This window comes from Psittacula echo, assembly GCF_963264785.1.
Source record: "Psittacula echo genome assembly, chromosome: 4".
Taxonomy (NCBI): Eukaryota; Metazoa; Chordata; class Aves; order Psittaciformes; family Psittacidae; genus Psittacula; species Psittacula echo.
In genome coordinates, this window is record NC_137738.1 from 89977233 (window position 1) to 89998014 (window position 20782).

Consider the following 20782-nt stretch of genomic DNA (forward strand, 5'->3'; position numbering starts at 1 on the left):
TTGCATGTATAGCAGAGCACCTTTTCGCAAACACCCAAAATGTTTTGGGAATCAAGCTATAAAATCACAATGAATGCAGCAAATCAGATCAAATTTGGATCTCTGAGACAGAAACATTTAAATTGTAACACTGATTCATCACACAATGAGTTGATAACTTTATTTGGTTTCAGGAGATAGCAGACAACTGGCAGTGACATTATTTTGGGAAGAGAGGAGAGAGAATCTGAGAATCTCTATCATTTTCACAGAGAAGACTCCCAAACCAATGATGTAATTTTCAAGCATAGCACAGGTCAGGCCCACAGCCTCTGCCTGGCCAGATATCTAAATCCATTATTTGACTACTAGGGATATTCTTCAAAGCAGTGCTCAGATGCCAGCTCAGTCTTCATGCGCGATGGTGTCTGCCAGCTGATATTAAATGATGGCCTTTGTCAGAAAACTCTCCCTTCTCATAAGCTCCTAGGTTCAAGCCAGATCCTGGGGTCGGGAACCAGGCAGGTGAGTGCCTGTTCTGCCAGTGGGACCCGATGCTCTGAGTGCATGAAGATCTTGTATTTGTCAAGCTCAGCAACCAGGACAGGGCAGCTGCCAGCTCCTGCAGCTGCTGGGAAGCAGCACAGACCCTGATTTGGGCAGCCTGGGGCGAGACACCCCTCACAGCAGCATTTCCCTTCAGCCCTTTGCAGGCACCCCTAAGTGCCTGGTATGGATAGCGGATAGTGCCTGCTAGTTAACAGTTAGCTACCAGCTGGCCGTGAAATGCCTTTGCATCAATATATCCATCCAAAGACACTTGCCGCAGGACATATAACAAGGGAGGGCAGCATCAGAGACCTTGCAGCTACATGTTTACCCACCTAATTTATTAAAAATTCCAAAGCCCATCCACAGTTTGCCTTGAGTCTGTTCACAAAAAAGCCCTCTCAACGTGGTCATGAGAAATCGGTATATATGGCACATGGGAAAAGCCTGGATTAAAGTGGAAAATAATACATAGGCACCAAAAAAGCTGTTTTCAAACCCCTCAATTCAGTACTATTTTTCCTACCATTTTTTTAATCTCTAATCCTGGAGGTGTTGAAATATTCCCCTTGCCAGAGTTAATGCTGCCAAAATGATACTGCTGGAACCTCTTACATAAATTTTCATACTACATCAATGCACCAAGATTTTCCACTAGCTGCAGTAAAACACTCACGGGTTTGGACCAAAAATCCATTCCACTTTGCACTTTTCAATATGTGGGGGAAAAAAAGAAAAGAAAAACCCAAACACATAAAATCACCATGAAAATAAACTGTGTTTTTCATCTGCAGGAACGGCATGTTCTCCCTCCCTTCTCTCTGCTCTCTGGAGCATTTTCTATTAATATTAATGCTTTTTTTCTGCCCAGCTGTTTCCTCTCAGTGTAATCTCCCATGTAATCTCTTCACAGGTGTGGAATCTTTATACCAGCCCCAAATTGCTTTTTTCCTGGATGACAAAAAAACCCCCACCTTCAGAGAGCAAAACTTTCACCCTTTCAAAGACACAGCACTAAAGGGCACAGACTCAAAAGCATTGACAGCAAGACCCCCACAGCCCTCACCACCTCCCTGCAGCAGAATGCATTGTGCTGTGAAAATGATGAACGATCTTCAGCAGGGTGATCGTGTGTTATCCTTGACAGCCAGGAGATGGGAGCTGTACCTGGTGTATATATTCCTCCAGAGAAGCAACAAAACAAGGTGGCTCAGTCCTGCTTCCCGGGTCACATCCTACATCAGCAAGCTGCTGAAAGCAATTGCTGTGAGCAGCCACTTTACTGTCCATCCCTCATCACTGCCTCCAAACCGCAAATCTCTCCTGAGGAGAGTGTGTTACCTGCTCTCTCGTCCCAGTCGCCCTCCAGTCTGTTATGTGCTGGCTGTGCTGTAAACGGGTTCCTGAGAGCCCACACTACTGCTTTCACGTCTCCTTTTGCAGAGAGAGAGAACAAAATTGAAAGGCCCACAGGAGGAATGAACAGTCTCATGCTGACTTCTGTTAAAAAAAAAACAAACAACGAAAAGCAGGAGGAAGATGAATTAGATTGGATACTAGGGACTGATACCAGCACCAGCAGGAAGCAGTCATTGTACTTTACATTCGAAAACACAATTTTCTGTGGCATATAAGTCAAAGGAATAAAACTTGCTGCAGGCAGTAACTGTCATTTATTCCTGTAGCTGTACCTTGAAAAATCCCCACAGTGTATCCTGGGACCAGGATGCTTCAGTGTGCTGCATAAGAGGACACTCAAGTGCTCCTTCCAGACAAGTGGCACACAAATCCCTGAACCGATGAGGCACTGGATACAGCACAGCATCTGTGCAAGCCCACCTGATGTGTGGCTGACTATAACCAAATGCCGTATTTGCTAGCAACACTGATACTTCAGCCAGGCTTATCACTGCACAAAAACCAGCACAGGCTGCATTTTGCAGGCATGGGTTGTGCCTGGCCCCTGTTCCACAAATTGAGCCTCCACTATCAGGATGAAGGGCAGCTGTGTCACTGCAGCTCATCCAGCTTGCCACCCGAGACCCTCAGGCAGGAAACGTGCCTCTTTTATCTGCCTTTTCCAACTTAAAGATAAAAGCTAATATAATTTCACCTCAAAATTGCAACTTTGTTTTCAGAAACACTGGTTAAAAGTAACACTGAGAAAACATTGTTGCCTGCTGAAGACCAGCTGCGCACACACACATAGGGAGGAACAGTGGGACAGTTCAGTTTTCTACCCTATTTCCTAATGTCTGCTACATTAGGAAAACTCACATAAGCCCAAGTTTCAGGTTCATTCTAGAATCATGTTTATTCAGGAAACTGCAAGGCAGGAGCTTGTATTGTATCTGGCTGAAATGGGCACACATGCTGTGGCCAGCACAGAGCCTGTGCCCCCATCACCCCTGGAGAGCTGGTGCAAGCAATACTTTGTCATTATAAAGTAATTAATCACTGTAAAGAGCAAATTCGTACCAAAATGTTTCAGTGCCCATTGCTGAGGAGCTACACATCCTATGTGACTCCATGGCATTTACTGAGAACCAGACCAGCGTGTCTAAGTCTACTCTTCTTCATCTTGCAGCTAAAGAAACTGAAGCACATAGTGAGTGATTTGTCCCATGTTACAGAACAAGTCAGTAGCAGCACAAGGAATAAAAGCTGGTTAGGAATTACAGTTTCACTGTTGTTTAATGTGTCCTTCATGTCAGCAAAAGAAAAAACTAACCAAACAAACAAAAAACCCCAAACCCATACAAGCAAAAAACCCCATATCCAAGTCAAAGTAATTTTATTAATAACTCACAAGAGCCAATTGCTACTTTGTGCTGACAGAAAGCTACAGCTTTATGTACCAGAGCAGAACTTGGGAAGCTGCATATGAAAATGCCGATTATGCAAATGTCTCTTATGAACATTTTTAGACAAGAATGAAGCAGGCTTTATTTTCTTTAATTAAAACCAGAATCCTACATAGTTCATTAGCATGGATTCAGAGCAGAATGAATATTAATGTAGCCCACCTCTCCCAATTCTACCTGCCACAGATATCAAGCATAACAAAAAAAAAGAGAAGGTTAGAAAACAGATTCCTGAGCAAGTGTAAATGCAACTAGCTAATGTCACTGAGGCCACTGGCATTCTTGAAAGGTCACAGAGATCAGAAAAACCTTTTTGAGTGGAAGAAGGCAAATGATACAGCCATCTTCAAAAGGGAAGAAAGATCTGTGGAATTATAGGCTGGACAGCCTCACTTCAGTCCGCAGGAAATTACTGCATAAGCTGTTATAGAAGCTGTTTCAGATACATGAAACAGCAGGTGATGGGGAGCAATCAGCCGGTGCCAATTTACCAAGGGCACATCCTGCTGGCCCGTCCTGACTGCCACCTGAGAGGCAATGGCTGGTGCTGTGGCAGAAGGGAAGCAGCAGATGTCGTTCACCTTGACCACAGCAAGGCTTCCTACAGTATGTCCCGCAGAAGCCTTGTGGCCAGACTGGGGGTATAAACTACTAGGTGGATGAAAAATATCTGGCCCATCAGGCTCAAAATGGTCAGTGGTTCAAGTCTAACTGTCAGGTGGTTACAAATTACATTCCTTTGTAGTCAAAGCTACAGCAAAATGCGTTGGAACAACTTCCTTAACAGAAAAATGGCCAGCTGAGGATGCTGGTTTGTCTTGCCTGGAGAAGAGCAGTCAGAGGAAACCTAGCTCATTTCCCACTGGAGAAGGGACTGTGGAGAAGACAAGAGTCACACTCTTCTCAAGCATTCTGTGAAAGAGCCAGAGACAACAGCTGCAAACTGCAATGAGGGAATTGGCCACAAAGGACAAATGCTTGCTCACAAGAGCAGCTAAACACCGGAATGAGTACCCAGACAGGCTGGGGAACCTCCATCACCAGAGGTTTCCAAACCTCATGGTCTTTAGCTTGGTCTAGCTTTAAAGTTGGCCTGGTACTTCACAGCGGGTTGGACTTGATAACCCCCAAATGACCTTTCAATTTGATTATTTTCTGTAATTCTATGATTCCAATTGTATATGTAAGTAGAAGAAATCTAATCAGTGAAGAGCCACCAGTCACATTTATTCTCACAGGGCTTCAGGCTGTTCCACCCGTCAGGTCTCAGACACTGTTACTGTGCTTCTTCAGCCAAAAACTTCATATACTGTTTCCGAGCAGGTAAATCATCAGCTGGCCTGTTGTATGGTGTCCAGACGGGTTCTCCAACAAACAGCCTCATCGCCTTGATGTAGTTCTGTCAAAGAATAAGAAGTAATTTAAGAGCTCCTTTCCATGGGATCTTCATTCTGAAGTTAATGTTTCATTTGCAATTCTATAGAAATTTCTGAAACCATCTCAAGATGGACTGAAAGCTTCGCATGTTCCACAAAACTACAGCACTCCAGTGCTGTTCCTGCTCCCATCTACTGCCCTGGGAGATTTGCCACCTATGCAGTGCAAACTCTATGTCACAACATGTGCCTCCAGGTCAGGCAGAGATGCTATTTCTCCCTGTTTCAAAAAAAAACCACCAAACCTAAAACTGCTGTCTTATGCAAATCTTTTGCACTGGATCCACAATACTGAGCAATGCAGCATCTAAATCCTACTTGCTTAGTTAAACAACAGCAATCAGAATACCCAAGATGGCTACTCAATGCTTTGGAGGAATACCAGAAGCTTCAAAATGAGAGCCATAAAAGCTGAATGGGGAGTGCATAAACAAGCCAAAAAATAATGCTTCAGGAAGTGAAAAGTCTCCAGATTCCAACAGGAAAAGCAACAGCCCCTGCCACCAGCTAACCAAAATTATGCCAGGTGCAAGGTACAGCTGTGGCAGCAGAAAATGGGATTTTATGTCCTACAGAAGCACTCCAATCACTGAGTTATGGGGAACTCTCCTCTCCTGTCCACTATGCTACAGATTTAGACCCTACCTACTTCATAAACACTGCTGAGCACTTATCTTGCACCCAGGTGCTCAGCAATGTCAAGAATAAAGTTAGGTACCTAAAGAACTTAGCTACAAAATAGCAAGGGTCTAGTAGCACCTGAAGAATTTACTTTGAAGCCACTTCTGGACCGAATTTCCTGAAGTGGACAAACATTTAAGACTTCTGCATTCAATCCATAATCCCTGGCATTTTGTCTATGTAAAGGAGAAGCCTTAAACTAGCAATTGTAGCTGATTCACTGCGGAGCAGAAAATGCAGACAGGAAAAGTCAGGTTTTTCACCAAAGCAGCTTCTCCCTTTTTTACGTATATGATAACTGCTGTCTGGACAGCTGATTCAAAATTATACCACTCTCAAGATTACACCAGAGATGGGATTTTGCCACACAGGAGACAGCACACATTTTCCAGGGATAAAGCTGCAGTTACAAACATATTTGTAAAAGCCCACAGGGACAGATACAGAGATCAGGACTCCATGTGCCAATCTCACAGTCCCACTGCCAAAAATACCCTTTGAAAGCAGGTCACCTCCTGTGAAGCCAGCATCCAGCCTGGCACATGCTAGCTGCAAGTAGTGGACACTTAAATCCTTCTTTCCCTGAAGGTGAATTTAGCACTTATCAAAACACCACTGCTGGACACAGATACACTCTCTCTATCTTCATGAAGATACACAAGGCAACACAGAAGGATCCATCTACACCATCTCCCCCTTAACTGACAGCAGGGGCAATTGGGAGAGGGACAGCCATAGGTTTGGCTCTCACGCTACTGTCACATAAGATATGCTATGGATATCACGTGGCAATGACTTGCAGTTACAGCTGACGAGAAGAAGCTGGATTTCTGATCTGGAGATGAAAGGTTCAGATGCTGTGAATTATTTAGTATTTTTCATATTCCTACTTCATATTTAATATGTTTTGCTAATGAACTGCAAGTCTCAGGGCATGTAGTTACTAATGTGGTATCTACTCACATGATATGTCATCAAAATTTACAGAAATCTATAACAACATACTTTCTCATCCAATGTAAATCGGTGATATATGCCAGCAGGGAGGGTTATCATGTCTCCTTTCTCCATGGAAATCCGGATCCATTTGTCATCCTTGTCTCGAACATCAAAGTAGCCAGATCCATCTAAGACGTAGCGAATTTCATCGTCTAGGTGTAAATGCTCTTCATAAAATGTTTTTATCTAGGAATAGCAAGTCTCTTAAAACTGCTGAACACAGAAAAACTGCAAAGAAATCTAGTAGAAACATGTAACAAAGCAGACAAAGGCTTTCAAAGGGTAACTGCACAGTAATTAACAGATGAGACTATAATGGTTAAAAGAGCGAATCCAGTCAGCTAGACCCTGTTTCAGGACACTTCTAAGCAAGGTGCTACATTCCCTTTGGAAGACAGGAATTTCTCTGACAAGAAACAGCAGCTATAGCTGCACAAAAGCGGTCGCTGAATAACAGTAAAGCTCGCATCCATTTGAGAGAGAGAGATGGGTAGAGTTTCCCACTGCAGGATTTGGTCCTCAGTTGTTCATTTTTATCATTTTGTGCCTTTTTTTCCCCAAAATGCAAAACTAAAACAGAGTTACAGGTTATCCCCCCTCTTTTACACTGGTGTAGGGCTGAATCAGTCACACAAGCTACTACAGCTGTGTGTGAAAATGAAGTTATTGCCAAACTTGGCCACCTGCAGCAATCTGATGTAAGCAGCGTATCATGCCTGCCCCCACACAGCAAGCCCCAGATCCAGGCTCTCTCCCCCCAGGTAACAGCAGCAACGTTCTGCTTTTTTCTGGAATGATGAATTCCTTGTATCTGGAATGGTGAATTCTTTGTACATTTCACAGTATTGAACAAAACTGTGCTTTAAACATTTAATTAACAGAGACCTGAGCAGGTTAGTGCAATCACCAGATACCATCACCTGCTCAGGTCTGGATGCTGTTTAGCCACACTAGTGCCAGTGTCCCTGAGCCAGTCCTTTGCAAGAGGAGCAAAAGTCCATACGCCCTGTCAGTAATGGCTCATTTTGCGTCAGCTAGAGCCTGCTCAGGCAGCCTGAGTTACTACCTAATCATTCTGACATCAATTTTAAACCAAACTTAAAACAAACTGGTAAATAGAAATATAATGAAACTATAGAAGTGACACTGGGTTGGCTGTCCTCAGGTCAGAGCAGCACGCCAGCATCCAGAGGCTGGGAGGAGAAAGCTCCTTCTAGGAGGCTTATCCGAGAGCCTGGCGCCATTGGCATTCAATTGTTGAGAAGCAGCCAAGGTACCAGCTTCCCAAGGTAAAAAAATCTTCTTGTACAGGGAATGCATCCCTCTGATTCCATATGGTTAACATTCACTTTGAAAAGACATGTTTTGCAAGCAGCCATTAGGATGCGTGAGCCTTCAAAGCCCAGGCCCAGCTGGCAACCACCTGCCTTCATCCTGGGAGGCTCTCTGAGGACAGGCCAACATTTGCAGGGCTCTGCAGGTAGGAATCTTATTTTCGAAATGACACAGTGAGGGAAACTATCCTTAAAACTTTTGAAGGCAATCTACAGAAGCAAAAGCCCTCTGGTATTTCTTAAATCAGACCAGCACTGCTTTTTTAACGCTAAGGACTTCAGCACAGGATATGTTTGATACCTGGAAACCTCACCCTGTGCCCTTGCTCAGTGTTGTGCAGGCAGCAGGGCACAAATTCCCACCGAACGTAAAGACTTGCATACCTTTTCCTCATAGTTTGGAAGCTTGTCTTTGTGTATGGTTATTATATCCATCCAAGAATAGTTTTCTGCTCTCCGGATCTCTTTCAGACATGGATCAGTCTCATAGTTATCAGCATTCAACTAAAAAATAGGCAAGGGAAAAAAGGAGGGGAGTGGGCATTCAGGCATATGGCATAATTCAGGGCAGTAATGTGGAAAACCCCAAGGCCCCAGGAGGGTCAGATGAAGCCAAGTTAGCCGCCATGGGTACACAAGCTGTGCCAGCTTCGGCATAGGTACCTGCACCGAGTGTCCCCTCTCTATCCCCCCACAGACACTGCTGGGCCCCGCCTACCGCCTGCCCTTTCCCGGCCTGGGCAGTGCCGCTAGCACGGACCTGGCCGGTACCGGCTGCCACTCTCCGCGGCCGAGCACCGCCCTGGCTCTGTCCCACCAGCTGCCGTCTCCGCTCCCCCCCTCGGGCAGGTGCCGGGGCAGGCCTAAGGCACTGCCTCCTCCAGGCCACCCGAGGCCCTGCCAGCGCTGGGCCTTCCAGGCGGCGAGGCCAGTGCAGCCCCGCCAGCGCCATACGCGCTCACTGACTTTGCGGTAGACCACGCCGAGGCGGCGCAGCTCCTCCAGGCTAACGGCGCGGTTGGGCCGCAGCCGGTGGGGCTCCCGCTGGTCCTCCGGGGACTCGTCCATGTACCAGGCCTCCACCATCCTGCCGCCGCTGGGGCTCCGCTCCGCTGGGCCGAGCTAGGCTGGGCGGGAGCGGGCCGAGCTAGGCTGGGCGGGAGCGGCCCGCCCCGGCTGGGCCGGGGCAGAGTCCGAGTGCAGCCCCGCACTGCCAGCCTATGGGTATTGCCGTAAAGGGACACAACTTGCAACTGAAACTACGCCGAACGGGGAGTGTTGTGCAGCAGACACGGCTTTCATTTCAGTGCACGGCCTTAGGCTCACCAGCAAGAGGTGAGGAGAGGCCTCCATGAAGGAGATCTGTTCACATAAGCGGCTTCTCACCTGCACAAGCCCTCTAGGTAACTTGCTGGTTATAGCACAGGTCATGTCTAAGTTCATCAGCAACTGTGTTTACATCCAGCCCGCCCTTGGCAGTAGTGCTCTGACTGAAGTTAACAATAGGGCTCAGCTTCAATGACCTGCTCTGCAACCCCACAGTATGGAAAAATAAGAAATGCACTGGGGACCAGCAAGGTATGAACAGTGGTAAGAAGCATTCTGCCCAGAAAGCTCATGTCTCTATACATGGAGATACATCCTGAGCAAGCTGCTCGGGATGACCTGCTTGAGCTGGGCTAGACAAGACACACTCCAGCAGTGCCCTCTGGCCTCCTACAGACTGCATACTTCTGCAGTTCTACCTGGCAAATAAACCAACAGCCATCTAACACAATGTAAGGGTGGAGAAACAGCTGGAATAATCCCTCCTTAAATGCTTTTCTTCCTGAAAAGAGTTTTATACCTACCAAATATCTTAACCAGTGTTTCCCAGATTCTTAGAACTGGCAACAGATCCCTTTAAAGTATAGTGTTCATATATAAGCACTACTGGGTTTTGATTCTGGGTAAAATTTAAGCCCCATAACATGACATCTGGTCCAGTGCTGGTATTGTCTGCATTTTTAGAAGAACACAGGAATCCAACCAGAGGTTCAATGCCTATCCACTGGATGTCACGGCACTAAATGCCCTGAAGAATGACTTTAACATCCTCTGTCGGTCCTCAGGTTAAGTCCCATTAAGAAGTATTATTTGCTTTCCATCCTTTAATCGGCCTTAATCTTGTAACTTTCCTCTTAGCTTTGTTTTGTCCTACATTTCCAGAGCAAGAATGATAAACATTGGTATCAATTAACCTAAAACTCTTTCCTATTAAATTTCCTGTTATATTCTACGTAACAAATCCAGTGAAGTTGCTGAAATTCAGTATTACACAGAGGCTATGATTTACCCACCATTATCTGTATTTATTTTCCAAAGCTGCTGCTTCAAAACATAGAGATTTCCATACAGTAAATAGGATCTACATGTTTAACTGGAGATGTATTGATAGGCAGATGACCAGATGCCATGCCTTCAGTATGTTGTTGGCCACTGTGATCCCTCAACCAGATCCGATCAGGGTTGATGGTGTGTCTTCCTTCAAGCCAAACTTCTAAAATAAACAGATGGAAAATTGTGTGCATATACACAAGAGGCAGAGGGGAAGAGCTAATCAGTTGACTACCTTCCCCCTACATGAGCTTTACTGTGCAGTTTTGGATGAGAGAAAACAAATCTAAAACCCGCACTCATCTATTAACTACTAGCCAGCCGGTTTCCTCATTCTATCACAATTCACATGACTCTAAATGTGTGAGAGCTTATACTTTGCCTCAGTAAAGATATTATAATGCATGAGAACCACTAAGAAATCAAGTTTCAGCAGCTCCACCATTCTGTATCAACAAATACAAAAACAAAATCAGCGACCTCCAGCTGAAGCCCTGCTGTTCAATGGTACAAAGGTACCTTACAAAGAAGTTGACAAAGACAACATACCAAACCTGCTTGCTCTTCCCATGTATATGCATAGAAAATAAAACTATGTTGATTGCTGGTAATTATTCTCTAATTCAAGTGCACAAGTGCACATTAGCCATTCCATTAATCTCATCGACTGGAAAAAATGAAGTCAAACACTTGACATCCAGAAGACCTGGAGAAGCTGATCATCTTCTAGTTCCATTTCAGATAAAATGGCCAATTATTTATTACCTTTGGGACAACACTGAAAAGGAACCAACAATGCTAATGTGAACCAGTATGCATAAAAAAATACTTAATGGAAATAGGAGGCCAGAAACAAAGAGCTTGGACATTAAGCAGCTAGTGAAAACTGTAAAAAATTCACCACTCAAGTTCTCTAAAGACCTGGCTTTTTATTTTGTTCATGCTGCCTTGCAAAGTAAATAAATCATAAAGAAATCCCAGGCACTGTAGCTGATGATGCTATGTGGCACAGGTGAGTGTTACAAGCCCACCTGCTACTGCTAGAATGCCAAAGCATACCAACAGAGGTCACTGTGTTAGGTCCCCTCCCGCAACTATTTTAGACTCTTAATATACGCCTCTGTAGAACAAAATAATTTATTTCGCTAAGAGAAAAATACAGAACACAAGATTCAATATTACTTCTTCTGAAGTCTGTCTTTACGGTGAATTCAGAAGTCTGCAGGACAATTAAAACTACTGACTGAGGCCCTTCAGTAAGATGGCGCAAAAACAAGCACTTTGCATCATCAGATTAAACAAAAAAATACAAAAAACTTGATTGTAAAACAAATGCTATAAAAGAAAATGTGAGGGTTTTCTCCAGTAAAGTCGGTACATGTTTAATACTTCAGGCAAGAAAGAAGTACACTTCAAAGTTCAACTCTGAAAAATTGCAGCCATTCAAGTTGTCACCGTGATGCTGCCCCTTTCCCTCCCACTGTGACAGTCTCTAGTCTCTGCACATCAGGACCATTATTTACTAGCTCCTTCTCTTGCTAGTCTATCAGCTTCTTCATTTCCTTGGAAGCCAGCATGACCAGGAATATGCATCTGTTAGGACAAAAGGAGTGTTAGATAGGCAAGAAAAAGGTACACACATGGGATTTGATCAGTCCACACAATTTCATTCACAGTACAGCAGCACCTCTGTAGAAGCCCCCTCCTCACATTTAGTCCTTGCATGTTCTTATCAGGAATGTTCAATCTCTCTTCCTCTAGGAAAGTCTTGCCAAACTGTGAAAGTCATCCTTCTGGGAAGTAGTCAACTGGCTATAAGGACTACCTAGCCTAGCCTTTAAGAAATGCAGACAACAGCTCCAACTCAAAATTCCCACTTTCAGAGAAGAGAGGAAAACCTGTCTGTGTTCAGTGCTTAAACCACGTTAACCTTTACTCAGAAAGCCAGAGACCCCTATGCCACTAACAGCCTCGGTGGTTATGGCACTCGCCACAGATACAGGAACAGGGTATGAAAAGAATCTCTCAATTCTCAGGTATTGTAACTGCCCATCCTTCAATTAGCAACTAAAAACACTTTCAACTCTACGTCTATCCTTGTCAAAGGATTGTTAGCGTCATCTACCTGGACATGTGCAAAGCATTAGACACTGTCCCACATGACATCCTTGTCTCTAAATTGGAGAGACATCAATTTGATGGGTGGACCACTCGGTGGATAAAGAACTGGCTGGATGGCCACACACAAAGAGTTGTGGTCAATGGCTCGATGTCCGGCTGGAGACCGGTAACGAGTGGTGTCCCTCAGGGATCGGTGTTGGGACCGGTCTTGTTCAACATCTTTGTCGGTGACATGGACAGTGGGATTGAGTGCGTCCTCAGCAAGTTTGCCAATGACACCAGGCTGTGTGGTTCGGTTAATATGCCGGAAGGAAGGGATGCCATCCAGAGTGCCCTTGACATGCTTGTGAGGTGGGCTGATGCCAACCTTATGAAGTTTAACCATGCCAAGTGCAAGGTCCTACACCTGGGTCGGAGCAATCCCAGGCACGGCTACAGGTTGGGCAGAGAAGAGATTCAGAGCAGCCCTGCAGAGAAGGACTTGGGGGTGTTGGTCGATGAAAAAACATGAGCCAGCAGTGTGCGCTCGCAGCCCAGAAAGCCAACCGTATCATGGGCTGCATCAAAAGGAGCATGACCAGCAGGTTGAAGGAGGTGATCCTGCTGCCCCTCTACTCTGCTCTCGTGAGACCTCACTTGGAGTATTGTGTGCAGTTCTGGTGTCCTCAACATAAAAAGGACATGGAACTGTTGGAACAAGTCCAGAGGAGGGCCACGAGGATGATCAGGAGACTGGAGCACCCCCCGTATGATGACGGGCTGAGAAAGTTGGGGCTGTTCAGCCTGGAGAAGAGAAGGCTGCGTGGAGACCTCCTAGCAGCCTTCCAGTATCTGAAGGGGGCCTACAAGGATGCTGGGGATGGACTATTCAGTAGGGACTGTAGTGACAGGACAAGGGGTAACGGGTTCAAACTTAAACAGGGGAAGTTTAGATTGGATATAAGGAAGAAATTCTTTACTGAGAGGGTGGTGAGGCACTGGAATGGGTTGCCCATGGAGGCTGTGAATGCTCCATCCTTGGCGGTGTTCAAGGCCAGGTTGGATGAGGCCTTGGGTGACATGGTTTAGTGTGGGGTGTCCCTGCTCACGGCAGGGGGATTGGAACTAGATGATCTTAAGGTCCTTTCCAACCCTAACTATTCTATGATTTTATGATTCTATAAGGCAAGGGTGCAGCTCATGGAGATCCATGGGTCCATGATGGAGCAGATACCCACGTGCAGTACATGCTGGAGCAGGGCTGTTACCATGATAAAGTGTATACATACATCACTCTTCCCAAAATAAAAGTCTTCCCAAGTTTTGATTCAGCTTTTAGAAGTATGCACAATGCAACATTACTTTTTTTTTTTTTTTTTTTTTTTAATGTAAATACTCGAAGGACAGTTGAACTTTGCTTTTAGTTTTAAAATCTTGCACAGTCTTCTCAACAGACCATAGGAGTAATTATATAAAATTCTAGTCAGCCTTTAAATTGGAGTCACCAGCTCTAGAATACAGACCAACATGAGTGAAAGAATATCTGTAATATATTTCTCATAGGAAAAGTGCACATTAAAGATCTAATTCATCCTGTTTTGTACACAGTAAAGACAGAAGCCCAATAAATATACCATTAGCAGCCAAAAAGTCAATGGTAAAGAGATGTGGTTCTAGAATCAGTGGGCTTACGTCACAATTAGAGTAAAATTTAGAAGGAAGGGAGGGTAGATATCCCCTACAATGCCTAGTGCTGAGGTCACAGAAAAATGTTTTATCAGGAATACCTGTATTCCTATTGTTTTTACTTCTTTACTGGAAAGCAAAACAATTTTAAACTTAACAATGGGTATTTTAAAGACCTTAACGCCCAGTTTTCATGGGAAAAAACCACAGTTACCGTACAGAGAACTAGAGTTGGTTTACTTGGGATAATAATCTCTTAGTTTTACCATCTTAAAGACACCCACGTGATTGAGTTGCACCAATGAACCAGCATCTTAACAGTGCTGAAAAGCAAATCCAGAAATTCAGCTATGACTAGAAAAGACAGTAGTGTTTTAAAGCTTAGTTTTCCAGGAACAGAAATCTCATCTACTAACAGTACTGATGAACTAAAAGTAATTATTGCAGGCATCTAAGTAGTAACAAGAGACAGAAAACAAATACAAGCATGCATTTTAATAAATGAAATCCTGGTTCCAAGAGTCTAGTTATGTTGCTTATTTGCTTTAAATAAAACCAGCAGCTTCTCTGTATTTATGGTTTTACTTATGGATGTACAGTATTATGCTCTATAAAACTCTTAGTTACAATCATACTTGTCAGTTTTTACGAGAAGCATGTTTAAAATGTCACTAATAAGAAGAAATCAGGTGCTTACCCACTGAATTTCTATGTCTTTTGATAAATTAGCAAGCCTTTCAAAATCTTCTTTATTTATTACACTTCTTCCTGAACTTGTCCTCCAGCCATTTGTTTTCCAGTTTTCAACCCAGCTCGTAATACCTATGTAAAGGGAGCAATCACCATGAAAATGCTATTAAAGAAGCCAGCATGATGATGACATTAAAGGTCTCTTCCAACCCAAACCATTCTATGATTCTAAAATGGAGTAAAGAGCCTTTTAACAAGACATTAACTGTACAAATTATCATGTAAAGACACTGGAGATAAAAGATATTCTTTGCCTGGTTCTCTACCACTGTCTTTCAGGATTGTATTTTTCCACTACTTGCATTACCAGAACGTGTTTTCCCTAACAGATATTTATACACTACAATCCTATGTATCCACTACACACAAAATTACAACATGAACTTCACTAAACTGAAGTTTTTAATTGGATTAAGTAAGAAGATTTTAATTGGATTGCCTGATGCTGATTGGATTAAGTAAGAAGATTTTAATTGGATTGCCTGACGCTACAGTAAGCTAGAACAGATCTACTGTTTCATTTATTCTGAGAAATTGAGGAGACACATGCATAGAGGAAATATGGATGACCACCTGTCTTATGGCTTCTGCACACCAAACAGTATCCTTCAGAGAAGGACCATATACACAGATTTCTATAGAACAGTATTTAACATTCCGGCCATCCCTTGCTGGCCAGAAAATTTACTGTATTACTCCTTAAATAAGAAGACAGATACAGCCTGAATGTTTGGAAATGTTGTCTACATGTAAAAAGCAAAGAAACTTGAATGGACAAGTGTGTATGAACACAGCCTCTCCAATCTGAGCAAAACAAAACACCTACAGGGTTACTACACCAACTTTCAAGTACTTTCCTGAGTACATCCTTATTAGAGTACACACGAATGACCTTTCTTCTAGACTTCGTGTCACACTGAATGCCTTAAGACAAAAATCCTGTAGTCACCTCTATCAGCCTTTACTGTAACATACAGTTTGTCTCTGCTTGTATTTCATGCAGTTAGCAGAAGATGCTGCAATATTCTGAATTCTTTCCCCAAGCAGTCCTCAGTGTTGAAATAAGTTATGCATTCTCTTCTGTATATCCCTCTTCCCAAGCCCATATTCTGTGGCCCTTATGTAATAAACATACAGCATGTCTTTAAGAATCAGAAAAACTAACATCATTAACTTACCATTAATAGTGAACTTGCTATCAGTGTAGATAATTAGTTTCTTGATGTTTTGACTCTTTGCTTGCTCTATTGCTTTGCAGGCTGCCTTAAGAACATTTCAACAGAATCGAAGTTCAGACCAGGACTCTGAACACATGCAATTAAAATTAAAATACCAGCAAAATACCTGATGCTAACACAGAACTACAAAGAGTATTACTGCAATCTCTCCATCAATGAGTATCAACACACTTTAGAGCAGAGGTTCCCAAAATTATGCACGCTGATGACCACTTAATGAAACAGGCAAACAGGTAGCCACTGAAGCTTCACTGGCAGAGGAATGATTCATACCAGTTTCAACAGACTGGAACCCCTAAAAGCTTTGGGGGGGTTTTGGAGTAGGGTTTTTTTTGTGCTCTGAAATACAGTAAGAGGGAGAAGTGGCCAGATTTGGATGTAGAGCTGAAAAGATCTTTAGTGACAAGTTTGACTCCTGGCACACCACTATCACCTCCGCTTGTCCCTCACTAAAATGAACTTCCTGTTATTTTTAAGCAGATCAATTCTTCATTTCAGTTCATCTCCAAACACACAGTGCAGGATAGCAGCAATAACAGAATTGAGGTGAGAAGGGAAGACTAAGTCTGCTGTTGCCAACGAAGCTTACTTTGTAAGTAACAAAAGTTGCTCCTGCGAGCCTAGAACTGTTACATTTATCTAAGGAATACAATACTCTTGAGTCTACTGGGTGCTGCCATAGTCAGGGATTTGGTTATTTAGAACATGGGACTGACTTTGGGAAGCCAGGTCTATTAGATGCTGATGGGGCTGGTCTAACAAAGAAGGGGAAGAGATTCTCCTCTTAATCACTACTCACCCTAAGATCCGAAACACACACATTAAAAATGTAAAGGATATGATACAAATTTGAGAATGAGGCTTTCCCAAATGCCAGACTGTCTTAAATAGCTGTGCTTGGCCTGATGGTATTTGGGTATTCTCAAGGTGAACTACCTCATTCAAAATACAATAAAGATCAACAAAACTCAAAGAGAATGATTTGTTTCAAGTCATAACTCCTCATGTTTTTGTGTACTTCTCTCACAGCTTCATAACTGTTTCTGAAGCCCAGAGCTGAAACAGTCATGAGTGTGCTACTGCAATCTAACATGCAGAAGTATTTTAGACATTTACTACTTACATGTATTTCTGCTCTTTGATTAGTCTGCCGTCCAGGAAGTCTTTCACTGGTATTTCTGTGTCCAAGGAATGAAGAGTAGATTAGTTACCCCCAAATTTCAGAATGGTGTATAATGAACACACATTATAAAAATAAATACAAGAGAGCTACCTTTCATTTTATAAAGGAGGATGAATAAATAACCTGACTCTAACTTCCACCTGCATATCTGGACCTGTTATCAATCTGCAGTTAAATTTGTCATCTTCAGTGCACACCTACACCTATTTTAAAACTTTCTGCATCACGTGAGTTATAGCTTCAGTCCCTAAATATTTCAAGTGATATTTCAAATATAATTATTTCAAGTTGATTTTCCCTACATTCTTACCTCCCAAAGAAGCTGATTTCTCTTTTCCCCTTAATAACTCACTTGTCTCATAGCACTGTTTTGGGTCTCAACAGCATGGTTGCATATGCAAAAGAAGGCTGGTATTGTAAACTGCATCCACATCAAACAGTAATATATTAGAAAAAAAAAAAAAGAAAAAGAAAGAAAAAAGAATAAATCCATCCAGCTACTTACAAAGGGTGGCCCGGCCCCCAGTAGACACCTATTCCAGCACGTGCCCTCCTATGTCCATTACCTGAGCAACAACCATCTGTATAAACGACTGCAAACTCACCTGCAAAATAATTACCAAAAACAGAAGCTCAAGAACTCCTTCAAGAGCATAGACTCTTTAAGCAAAAAGAAATGTCTGCCAGCAGATTAATCCCCAAAACTTCCCTCCCACAGAATCCTTCAAGAGGTTCATTACAGAAGCAATGTAAATTAACAACACCAGAAGTCCCACTGCAGCTTCACACCCCCAATTTGACTGGTGTCAAATTAGTCAGCCTCAAGAAGCACTTCTGCCCAACTTCTGTATTTTCACTACAGTTCCCATCTTCTCCGATCAATTTAAAACTTCCCAGCTACATCAGTATATTTAAATACAGTCTGTAATCCAGACACACATGATGATCGCGTTAAGCTCTATGTTGATACCAGTTAAAGCCAACTAAAATTACCATGTAAGACAATGTGAACAAATATATCAGGGCTCACATTTCCATTTTAAAAAGAAACTATGTTAGGCTGGGCCTCATGTTGCCATACACAAACCTTCCTAAAGGCTGTCTAATAACTACACCTGTTACTTATCAAAGAGTGCAAAGAAGTTAAAAGAATTACAGGAATAATGAAAGACCTCACCCATATATGAAAATTTATCTTCACTGACTGTTGGCGCTGAGTATACTTCATCATGTTTTACACGCTTTGCAATGTGTTCTTCGCCTGTAGACTGTTCATATGGCCTTTTGCATGTATTGCAACACAAAGCATGTATTTCTGGTTCCTCTCTCTGGCTACCATTTTCCTGTGTTATAGGTGCAGGACCATGTGCCCCTTCCAGGAAAAAAAAAAAAAAAAAAAAAAAAGAAAGAAAAATAAAAAGGAGAGAGAGAAGTTTAACTACATAGAATCACAGAATCAGCTAGGTTGGAAAAGACCTTTAAGATCATCAAGTCCAACCTTTAGCCAGGACTGCCAAGATCAACACTAAACAATGTCACTGGATGTCACTGAAGGCCTCATCTACAAGGTTTTTGAACACTTCCAGGAATGGTGATTCCACCACTTCCCTGGGAAGCCTATTCCAATACCTGACTTTTGGTGAGTTGATTTTCCCTAATATCCAATCTAAACCTCCCCTGGCTCAGCTTGAGGCCCTTTCCTCATCTTATCGCTTGTTACTTGAGAGAAGAGACCAACCCCCACCTCACTACAACCTCCTTTCAGGTTATTCTAGAGAAGAATAAGGTCCCCCCTGAACCTTCTTTTTTCCAGACTAAACAACCCCAGTTCCCTCAGCCATTCCTTATAAAACTTATGCTCCAGACCCTTCACCAGCTTCACTGCCCTTCTCTGGACCCGCTCCAGCACCTCAATGTCTTTCTTGTAGTGAGGGGACCAGAACTGAACATCATATTTGAGCTGCAGCCTCACCAGTGTCCAGTACGGGGGGGGGGATGTGATCACTGCCCTAGCCCTGCTGGCCACACTATTTCTGATACAGGCAAGGATGCCATTGGCCTTCTTGGCTGCCTGGACACATATGTAAGATCAAATCTTACCTGAAACAACTGCTTCTAAAAACAAGAATCATTATCACCTAATGCTAGCCTTTTCACTGACACCACTGCAAGCTACTATGCAAAACATTTTATAGTACACACCATTCTTGATCCTTGATCAAACTGAAGACACACATAGCCACACTTAAGATACAGTACAAGCACCCACAGAATTCCTTCCATTGCACAGACACACCCATCGCTGTGCCCAGAGGGCAGGGCCACCGCCGCACTTACCACCATGGCACTCCGACAGTGTGTCACCAGATAGGTCACCAGACAGGCGTCCACCAGAGGATACAAAGGAACTGCTACCCACGTGTAACATTGTTTACAGTGACTCTATGCTGAAGCCAGACGAGCCTAGCCTCCCTACCCGCCCCCCCCCAACCCCGTCAGACCGTCCTTCCCACCCGAACGAGGAGACGCGAAAAGCGAAGGAAGGACGAGCTACCTGCCGGCTCAGGTTGCTGCTGCGCCGGGAGGTCGGAGCGCACGAAGGCCCAGGCGTCCTTCTCAGTAGCGAACTTCTTGAAGCTAGCGGAGGGGAACTTGTTCACTTGCTCCTGACACTCTGCCCTGCAACACAGGGAGGGCACGGGGCTGAAGCCGGCCCGAGGATAAGGGTGGGACGGGGCTGAGGCCGGCCCGGCGGCGGCTCCCCGTGCTGCCGCGGCCCTTACCAGGTGCGGTAAACGCCCGTCCGCCGGCCCCTGCGCACCGCGTAGAACATGTCCTTGGAAACAAAACAGGAGTGACTGAGCACCGCCACAAGCCACCGCAACATGGCGCAGCCCCACCGCCATCCGGCCCCCCGGGCCCGCCCCCGGCCACCACACACCGCCACTCCCGGCTGCACAGCGACCGCGCACTCATCCACTTCGGCCTACGCATGCGTGATGGCCACTGGGGTAACGGGAGCGAGGGCACGTTGAAGGCTTTCCTACGGGCCGCGAGAGAGGACAAACCTGTTGAGAGAGGTTTGCTCTTGAGTTTTGTTTGTTTGGGGTTTGTCTTCCTACTGTTACCCGGTAGTGAGGAAGTTAAGGTTTGTAAAGGACTATGTGTGGGAACGCTTGAAAATCTTGAGTTTAGAATTGCATGTAGCAGGGAAAAACAGTGTTTCCTTACAAGCTCATAAACCTTGAGGAGCAATAGAAGTCTAAGCAATGAAGCATCTGCATCAGAAGAGGACTCATAGAAAGGTTTGGGTTGGAAGGGAACTTAAAAGCCATGCAGTTCCAATCTTCCTCCCATGGGCAGGGACACCTTCCACTAGACCAGGTTGCTCCAAGCCCCATCCAACCTGCCTTGAACACTGCTGGGGATGGGACAGCCACAACATCTCTGGGCAGCCTGTGCCAGTGTCTCACCACCCTCACAGAAAAGACTTTTTTCCCAATATCTAATCTAAATCTACCTAAGAATAACATCTATCCAAGTAACAAGAGTAAATCGAAGACTAACAACTAACTTCAGAAAGATTAGGAAGGCAGAAGTAATTTTG

At 44.0% G+C, this 20782-nt stretch overlaps 2 protein-coding genes across 6 annotated transcripts; both read right to left on the reverse strand.

The window, feature by feature from the left end:
• Nucleotides 1–201: 201 nt before the first annotated feature.
• Nucleotides 202–10298, reverse strand: ADI1 (acireductone dioxygenase 1). 3 transcript variants are annotated; one of them, XR_013956596.1, is made up of 5 exons: nt 10182–10298; nt 8227–8346; nt 6515–6694; nt 3007–4791; nt 202–2028 (listed from the first exon to the last, which is right to left on the reverse strand). XR_013956596.1 is itself a non-coding variant. In XM_080615408.1 (5 exons), exons 1-4 carry the CDS (start codon nt 8926–8928, stop codon nt 4669–4671), a joined length of 543 nt encoding a protein of 180 aa, XP_080471534.1. In that variant the 5' UTR covers nt 8929–8950; the 3' UTR covers nt 202–2028; nt 4629–4668. The 3 variants fall into 3 exon arrangements, 1 of the variants encoding a protein (XP_080471534.1); XR_013956597.1 differs by lacking the exon at nt 10182–10298 and adding an exon at nt 8809–8954; XM_080615408.1 differs by lacking the exon at nt 10182–10298 and adding an exon at nt 8809–8950 and having other exon boundaries at nt 4629–4791.
• Nucleotides 10299–11672: 1374 nt separating this feature from the next.
• RNASEH1 (ribonuclease H1) lies at nt 11673–20108 on the reverse strand. 3 transcript variants are annotated; one of them, XM_080615406.1, is made up of 8 exons: nt 19959–20108; nt 19730–19854; nt 18348–18547; nt 17681–17775; nt 17116–17170; nt 15933–16017; nt 14702–14826; nt 11673–11811 (listed from the first exon to the last, which is right to left on the reverse strand). In XM_080615406.1, the coding sequence occupies exons 1-8, from the start codon at nt 20060–20062 to the stop codon at nt 11734–11736; spliced, it is 867 nt and encodes a 288-aa protein (XP_080471532.1). In that variant the 5' UTR covers nt 20063–20108; the 3' UTR covers nt 11673–11733. The 3 variants fall into 3 exon arrangements, with proteins under 3 accessions (XP_080471532.1, XP_080471531.1, XP_080471533.1); XM_080615405.1 differs by having other exon boundaries at nt 19730–19878; XM_080615407.1 differs by lacking the exon at nt 18348–18547 and having other exon boundaries at nt 17681–17780; nt 19730–19878.
• Nucleotides 20109–20782: the final 674 nt, after the last annotated feature.

Coding starts and splice junctions, on each gene's coding strand:
- ADI1 (XM_080615408.1), bottom strand. CDS start 8,928: ATGGTGGAGGCCTGGTACATGGACGAGTCCCCGGAGGACCAGCGGGAG. Junction 6,695..8,226: donor TTCCAAACTATGAGGAAAAG/GTATGCAAGTCT, acceptor TGCTATTCCTAG/ATAAAAACATTTTATGAAGA. Junction 4,792..6,514: donor GATTTACATTGGATGAGAAA/GTATGTTGTTAT, acceptor ATTCTTTGACAG/AACTACATCAAGGCGATGAG.
- RNASEH1 (XM_080615405.1), bottom strand. CDS start 20,062: ATGTTGCGGTGGCTTGTGGCGGTGCTCAGTCACTCCTGTTTTGTTTCC. Junction 17,776..18,347: donor AATTTTCATATATGGGTGAG/GTCTTTCATTAT, acceptor TTTGCAGGTGAG/TTTGCAGTCGTTTATACAGA. Junction 11,812..14,701: donor AAGACATAGAAATTCAGTGG/GTAAGCACCTGA, acceptor TTGTCCTAACAG/ATGCATATTCCTGGTCATGC.